The sequence below is a fragment of the Myodes glareolus genome, chromosome 7, assembly GCF_982192425.1.
Source record: "Myodes glareolus chromosome 7, mMyoGla1.1, whole genome shotgun sequence".
Lineage (NCBI taxonomy): Eukaryota > Metazoa > Chordata > Mammalia > Rodentia > Cricetidae > Myodes > Myodes glareolus.
In genome coordinates, this window is record NC_142032.1 from 48,696,870 (window position 1) to 48,705,653 (window position 8,784).

The window sequence follows — 8,784 nt, forward strand, 5'->3', positions numbered from 1 at the left end:
AAAATAAGCATGGTACAATTCCTTCTCTTATACAATAAGCATATCATTTCTGTAACTATTGGAGCACCTACCTTTCTTATAATACATTATTGTCTTATACGAAGCTAAAATTTAAAAGTCAATCACTGAGCAGTGAATCTGAGCAACATACATTATATTCCTATAGAAATTGTCTTAATGAAACTCATTATTTGGAACAATTAATATACAGTGATAGCAGAGAAGACCATCAACATAATCTTTATATATAGAATTCTCTTTGTTGCTAGGTCAAAGTTCACAGCAAATCCTTAGGAAAGTAGAAGGAATTTATGTACTCATCGTGAATAACATCAACATGATTAATGGGGTCCAATGATTCATGCCCTGCAGGATATCTTTTCTAAACAATATGATTTGGAGTCAGAGTTTGATTTAGAGGCCAGTATAAGGAGAACTTGAGAGAATTATACAGATTGGATGAGCTCTGGAGTTTAACCCCATGAGACTACTTGCAGAATTCTCAAAAGTTTTTCTAACCTGCCTTACAGGAATCAAATTTGCTACATTTAAAAAAGATTTAAATTTTTTTGCCTGATAAATGAAATTACGTAAATTAGTGAGGAATCATGAGATCCTTATTTTCTCTTCTTATAACTTTTATTACTTTTATCCTTTAATAATCTTACTTTTGTATAATAAGCATTCTTACTTTACTCACCATATTCTAGTTATTTTCCTTCCACATTCTGCCCTCCAATGAGTTTATTTCACACTCTCATGACCTCGGGGACTCATTGAATTTTACAATGACTATGTATATGGCTTTGGTTTGGAACTGTTCATTGGTATCTGGTGGACCAACCAGTGTGTGCACAACTGAAGAATATGACTGTCTCTCCCCCAGAATCAAACAATGGCCAAGAGTTCTGGGATGTGTAGAATCTTGCAATCCCCTCCTCTAGCCATACTGACTTATAGAAACCAAATTCATGCAATCAAGTTTAGGAAGTTGCAGTTGCACGATTGCAATGGCTGTGTCATACCCTGAACACAACAATTTGCAGTCATTTCACTATTTTCTGGCACTCACTCACTTTCTGCCACCTCTTCTTCTGTGATGCTCACTGATCCTTTGAGTGAGTGGCATGAAAGCCCCCTTTATAGCTGAAAACCTGTTACTTATCCTTAGCAAGTTGAGCAGCCACATGTTTCCTTACTCACCACCATAGCAAAAAAAATATCCTATTAAAGATGAGAATATCATTTTTACACAGTAAAAACTAAGGTATACTATTTTTCTACTGATATAAACATAAATATTTAGAAAACAGTTTGCCAGCATTTCCATTTAGCTAAACAACAGTAATAGAACTCCTATCCCCAACTCTTATGGTATAGGACTTCCTCAGTCATATTTTTCCTTTTTAGTGGCAGTAGTACCCATGAATTTCCTCTTATATACTAGACTTCAAATACAGAGGACTGTTAGCTATTCCCATAATAGTCAATCTACTGTTGTACTAATGATTCCAACTTTTCTGAGAGGTTGGTATTGTAATTCATAAACTTCACATCTGGGGGAAAACCACTGAAGACTTTTTTCTCTTAACAATCTGCATGGACCTTTAGGCGCCTTCTGGAATTGTTAATTAAATCTCAGTTCCCGGCTAATTTCTTTATAGCTTGCAACAAATGTGAATGCTGCCTTCAGCTATAAAGTCTTATGAACTATCTACACTGAGTAACCAAGAGGAATTACAAGCGTCTGCATTGTTTTAAGGCCTCTACAGACTTATAGACCAACAATTAACAAGTCAATATTTTACAGTCAACAGTGAGATTTTCATAACTCAATAGCATTTAGGAGCAACACAGGGTATCCTTCCGCTTAAGTATCTTATTTTTATCTTATATGCTTTCACTTGGTTATAAGTAATTAGATTTCTACACTTACCCGGGGGCATAACAGCAAATGTTTGCAGATTGTTCTTAGGAATTATCCTGGTTTAGGACCTTAGAGCTTGCAGGCTTTCTTGCAATAACAATTAACTGACTATCTAGGTTTATGTAGTTATACCAAAGAGCTCCACAAGAGCACAGAATGGAGTATAACAAAGATTAATTTATGTGGGAATAAGTTCACAGTAGGGGTGGCCATCTGCAGTACTCTATGAGCAATGGGAACTGGAAGCGAATACATCTGCAAAAAAATACTACACATGCTTTTCATCTGCCTTTATACAGTTACTATGAAATGTGATTCAGAGGCATCACCCCTGGATACAATTCTTGGCTGTTGCTATGCTTTGGAAAATGACAGGGTAAAGTAGAGGAAATCAGGATAACACTCATTAACTAATTTAAAGAATGAGATAGCTTCCCTTTCCCTGAATTTTGACTCTATACAGGAGAACACTCAAGGGATTAAATAACGATGAGAAATGATGCTGTTAAAATTAAGTCTGTTTATTTCAAGTAGCTCTTTTTAAAATATATCCTCATATTCTAGTCGTTACATAAAATTTTAGCTATGTTCATCTGACTGTCCCTATGAGTTGAGCACAGTTAAATGAACACAAAGTAGACACATAAAAAAAATCCATGTTACATTTTATTCTGGAAAATTTATGACCCCCAATTGTATGAGTTTTCACAAGACATGTATGAGTATGTATTCTCCTCAATGGGTTACTTTATGTAATTTATTATATTGATGTGTTGATGTGACAGAGGGTGTGTTGAATAAAAAGAATGAATATGATAATATAGTCAACAATTGTTTTCAACAACTTGACACAAAATTATCTCAGACATCTTGTTTGGATTTCACTCTTCTGAAAAAGGTGTTACGTTTTTGACAGCCAACACATTATTACTGAGGCAAAACTGTCAGTTCAATTTCTTGAATGCAGTGAAGGGTAGGTAAATGGAATTTGGTATAAATGTTAAGATGAAAGGAATGAATTAAGAAGTTTTGTAACTGAAAACTTTAAAATCATAGGTATAAAGATTATTTTGACTTTAAAACAATTTTTGTGAATGCACCTTTTACCTCCTTATTCCTTAAGCTGTAGACAAGAGGGTTCAACATAGGAATGACCATCGTGTAAAACACAGATGAAATTTTGTCTATGTCCATGGAGTGACTAGAACTGGGCTGCACATACATGAATGTCACTGTCCCATAGAAAATGGAGACAGCTGTTAAATGGGATGCACAAGTAGAGAGAGCTTTGCGATATCCTGTAGCAGAGTGCATCTTTAGTATATTGGTGAAAATGAACGTGTAGGATATTAAGATGAATAAAAGAGCACAAAAGATATTGAGACTGGCTGCATAAATAAGAACTAGTTCATTGACATGTCTTTCAGAACAAGATACAATCATAACTGCTAGAACATCACAAAAAAAATGATGTACCACATTGGACTCACAGAAAGAGAGACTTAATGCATCCACAGTGCAGATGGAAGCATTCAGGATACCAAAGATGTAACAGCCAATGATGAGACATGTACACACACTTGTTGTCATGTTGGTGGCATAGTGCAGAGGCTTACACACTGCTACATAGCGATCATAGGCCATTGAGACCAAAAGGTAGTTCTCCACATTGGCAAAGGTTGAAAAAAAGAACATTTGAGAGGCACAGGCATTGTAGGACATGATTTTGTCTCTTGTAAGGAATCCAACTATGACCTTCGGAGTAATTGTTGAAGAGTAACAAAAGTCCACTAAGGACAAATTACTGAGAAAAATGTACATGGGAGTATGAAGCCGAGAGTCCAAAAGAATCAACAGAAACATCCCTAGGTTCCCAAAGAGGGTGATGGTGTAGATAAGGAGGAAGGTGACGAAGAGAGGAATCTGCAGATGTGGGTTATTGGTGAGTCCCAACAAGATGAACCATGTCACTTCTGTTCTGTTCTCCATTAATGATATCTTTTAACCAACAGAAGACCTTAAACATTATTTTAAAAATGTAGAATAAGTGTCTGGAGAGATGGCTATGCTGGTAGAAGCACTGAGTTTCTATTCCAATAAACTCAGCATATACATGGCAGCTCAGCTCACAACTATGTGAAACTTCAGTACCAGGAGATCTAACACTATCTTACAACCTCCATAAGCATGAGGAACACATTATACATAGACATACATGTAAGTAAATCACTCATACACATAGGATTAATTTTTAAGGTTTTTCCCAAACACTTATTTATCTATGGATTTTTATGTACATAAGTGCTCTTTCTTCATACACATGACAAGAGAGCATGGAAATCCATAAAAGAGGGTTGTGAAATACCATGTGGTTGCTGGGAATTGAACTCAGCAGCTAGTGCTCTTAAACTCTGAGCCAAATCTCCAGACCAAAGATTACCATTTCTTAAACTTTTAAGAATAGGGTAAATAAAAAAATTTATTTCTGTGGAATCTTAACTTATTTTCTATCAAAAATAAAAAGTACATATGTTTGTTAACTACATGTAGACAGTTTTGCAACAGTGTAAAATGGTTGTTTTAAATATATCTATATGCCAATTCACATTTTCTTTCCTCTATAAAACTAAATTGTGTGTCTCTACCAAGGGCTACTATGAAATCAGCCTCTTCTATGTCAATAGCATAATGACTTTGATAATGTGTTACATACAAGTAAATTTTGAGGCATAAGAGATTTAAATTTTATGCACATTTAAATAACATAATTAGTAGTTTCTATTCTGGAGCTGGGCAAACTTTTTACTCATTGCAAGCTAATGATATAAGCTAATTTAACTTAATTGTAATGAATAATTGTCTTCTTTGGTTCAATCATAGTGAACTGAGTAGTACAATGTGTGGTAATTTCATATTGGTCACAGTTATAACTGCTCTCATTAATGATCAAGCAAATTAGTAATCCCTAAATGTAAATTTTTTTACTAAATACCAGAAGTTTGTTAAATGAAGTGATGAGATTAAATTGCATTTTAATTCTTTCCACTTACATTCTCATGATTTTAATACAGCACAACTAGATACACTAATAAGGATATATCCAGAAACATGAAGTTATGATTAGCTCAAAGAAGGCTTTATCTTGAGTTAATATTGTTCAATATTTTACATACAAGATTTGTTGAGCTTAAAGGTATTTGTGGATCCTATTCAACTACATAAACTGTTTGGAATGAAAACTACTATTAATTAAAAGACAGAGAACTAAAGTTCTTGAATGATATACATAACAGATCATCCAGACTACCTAAAAAGAACTTAACTCTTCTAAAAACCACATTGTCATCCTTAAAATTAAGACAGTAATGAGGCTTACTTAGAGTATTATTGTGAAATTAAAGTAGTATATCAGAGGCAAGAAAATACTGGCTGTTAAACATGCCTAACTACCCATCTTGTTGTCATTGCTATGTGATAATAAAATGAAGAACTTTAGCTATCATTAAGTCTTGAGAATTCTCTATCCAAATGACCATTTCTACATTTGGGACCCCTGTGTCTGTGCCTTCTCATTAATCTTGGTTTGTTTTTATTCTAAAGTTATTGATACTGGCCGTACAATCTCATGTGCACCATTGTTTTCCAAAGTTACTGTCTTATAACCTGTTATTTCAGACAAAATATTTTTCTTTTCTAAATTTTTAGTTTTACTTTCTCCTCATATTATACTTTCTCCACAGCAATAATAGAGACCCTGAAGACCAAACTTCCAGTTTCTGAGCTTCAGATTATTTCATAAATATTCTTATAGTTTAAAGACACTTAAACTTTTTTGTTTTGCTTGGCATATTTGGAAGGATATCATCTACTCTAACAGTTATTTCCTATAATCATTGTCTTGATATTTTGATCACTTCAATTATCATACACCATAGAAATATTTTAGTTTCCAATTTTATCTCATATGAAAAATCAGTATTTGATATATTATTTACAAATTGAGTATGTGAATAAATTATAATTGAAAATATTATTTCTTACTTTATTAGTAGGACAACTTAATATCTAATTATTTACATAGGAATCTCAATTTTTTGAAGCAATATGAAAAACACTCGAGGTGCAGAAGTTAGATTACATTCAACAGGGAGCCTGACCTCATAGCATAAGTGTTGAAATGTGGTTAAGAGAATATTCATTTATTTCTAAGCATTCATTAGTGTGAAGAAAGATTATTTTTTCTTCCAGGTTTATACCAGGTTATAAAACCCAGGTATAAAATGGGTTTTATAATAATAAAAAACCCATTATGTTTGGGTCTTTTGTGATATTTTTTATCTCCAAGTAAATCAAACATATACTGAACAAAATAAAATTATAACAGCAAATTACATTTTATATTCTTTCTAAGAAGAAAAACATATTATATGAATCATTAAACTCCAGTAGTATTTTGACATCTTTGTTTAGACTCGACATTTCCAAACTAGTTTTATAAGAGTAACCTTTAGCCTCTGAACTGTTTTATCCCTCAAAACTATTTTTTAAACAACTGTTCTCAAGAAACTCATAGTAACTATACACAGACCACTTCTTTTCTGGGAATTTTGTTTCTCACTCTTATGGCTATGAAATGTAGGTAACCAGTTTCTCTTAGTGATGTATTTTATATGGGAAGGTCACTCCAAAACATTAAAAATCCACTATACAATATTCCACAAACCCTCTTAAAAGAACATGCTAGAGAGTGATCAATATTTCAATACTATCTAAAGAAAGAGACGAGGACAGAACTTCTTCACAGACCAAGTTCTGAATTAAACATGCATTTCTCTCATTCCCTTCGAAGAGTCACTTACCTCCTTATTAGGAATACATACTACAAGAAACCAGACAAGATTGTTTATCTCCCAGAGTTCACAGGTTGTATCTGTATATATTAAAAAAAAGAAGTCTGTAAGGAAACCCATGAATATTTTGCCAGATAATAGTTAATCAATCTGATGGTTATTTTTTTCTCCCCTTACTTGAAGGCCCATAGCTGATTTTCAGGTTAGTTAAAAAGCCTGCATGTGTTAACAATGACTGCCATTTAGAAAATAAATAGTTTCTAATGAATAAAACTATGTAATATGTCCCTTAGTGTGCCACATTGGGATTTCAGAGGCCAGTGCATAGAGATGGAGAGAGAATTATAGACACCCACAGACCTCTGGAGAGCTCCCCCAGAGTGAATCTGAAGATCTTCATCCTGTCTTCTTAGGAAAGAGCAATTAACAGGCCTTGGAGACCAAAGTGGTTTTTGTTTCTTAGAAGGTAATCTTTTTAAAAAAATGGATAAATAAAAACACAAAATCTGTACATATTAATGAGATACCATGCAATGTTTCTATACATGATGTATATTGTAAAAGTTAAGAATACCATTCTTCATAAATACTGTTTCTTCATGATAAAAATTTCAAAATTATCCCTTCTAGCATTTTTTAACATTTCTTCTGGTCTTTCTAAAACACATAATACATTATTGTTATCTATAATAAACCTTGTTTCAAGTAGTACATCGCATAGTACATCTCTGCTTCTAGTTCCCAGATAACTGCACCTTGACATAATATATATATATATATATATATATATATATATATATATATATATATACATATATATATTGATGCTTGACCATTCTTTTCTGTGTTGTCCCTTATAATATTCTACAGATTTATGTGAATTATCTTTTACAAAACTGTCTAATTATGTCTACGAACAATTGGCCAAATTTTTATTTTTTTACTTTGATGTGTTGCTTATTCCATTACTTGCCTATTTGTGTTGTTTGAATATAGAAACCAAAATAAATGTAAAAATCAGTTTTCTTCCCACACATAGGTCCCAGGATTTGAACACAGATCATCAGGCTTGCAAAAAAGCTTCTTTAACCACTGAGCCATCTCACAAGTGCCTGTTTATTAATTATGTATTATTGAGCTTTATAATTATATTTTTATCTGGAAATCAACCTTATTTGGGGTATACAATTTTGTATCTATTCTCTATTTTATAAATGTTTCCTATTGTTCTGTTTACTATTTTATTTATTTAGCATAATTTTTCTGCCTTGAGACAATCAAATTTTTTCTTTGTTTCTACTTTTTAATGTTTTCTGCGTGGTCATCTGAAAAGCAAAGCAAGAAGAAAAATCCTCTAACCATTATAATGCAATGTCTTCAAGTGTTTTCCCTTAGTATCTTCATAGTAAGTGTCTTTAATTTAAGTCATCCATTTATGTTGAAGATATTCTTGTATCTGGCAAGGTGGGGTGTTATAATCTTTATGATTTGGTTCCTAGATAACATTTATTGAAGACGTTACCTTGTTCCAGTGTATTCTCCTAGGAAATTTTCAAGAAATACTTAGCTATGTATACATGTTTTCATTTCTATAATCTCTGTTTTATTAATCTTTGATACAGATCCAATATATAATATACATATATATATATATATATATTATAATATATTTATTTAATTGATTTAATTTCTAAATACCTTGTTGAGGAATTTTTATCTACACTCGTCAGAGATGTAGAGCTACCACTTTCCCTTTCTTTGTTCCCTCTCTTAGTTTCATTTCCTGTTGATGCAATAGAATGTCCTTACAAAGTAACTTAAAGGTTAGATAGTTAATTTAGGTCACAAGCCCAGGTAATAGTTCATTGATTATTGGAGCCAGTGATTTCAAGGCTCTACAAACCTGAGGGAGCAATTCACATTAACAAAATCAAGAATAGAAAAAAATAAATTAGAGATTCATATTCAAGCTCTGCTAACTTTCTCCACTCTTAGAAAATTCAGAAT

The 8,784-nt window shown here is 32.6% G+C and overlaps 1 protein-coding gene across 1 annotated transcript; it reads right to left on the bottom strand.

Moving 5' to 3' along the window:
• Positions 1–2,992: 2,992 nt before the first annotated feature.
• LOC125397426 (olfactory receptor 5B3-like) lies at positions 2,993–3,919 on the bottom strand. The gene has a single exon (XM_085692633.2). It carries the CDS (start codon positions 3,914–3,916, stop codon positions 2,993–2,995), a length of 924 nt encoding a protein of 307 aa, XP_085548759.2. The 5' UTR covers positions 3,917–3,919.
• Positions 3,920–8,784: the final 4,865 nt, after the last annotated feature.

Coding starts and splice junctions, on each gene's coding strand:
- LOC125397426 (XM_085692633.2), bottom strand. CDS start 3,916: ATGGAGAACAGAACAGAAGTGACATGGTTCATCTTGTTGGGACTCACC.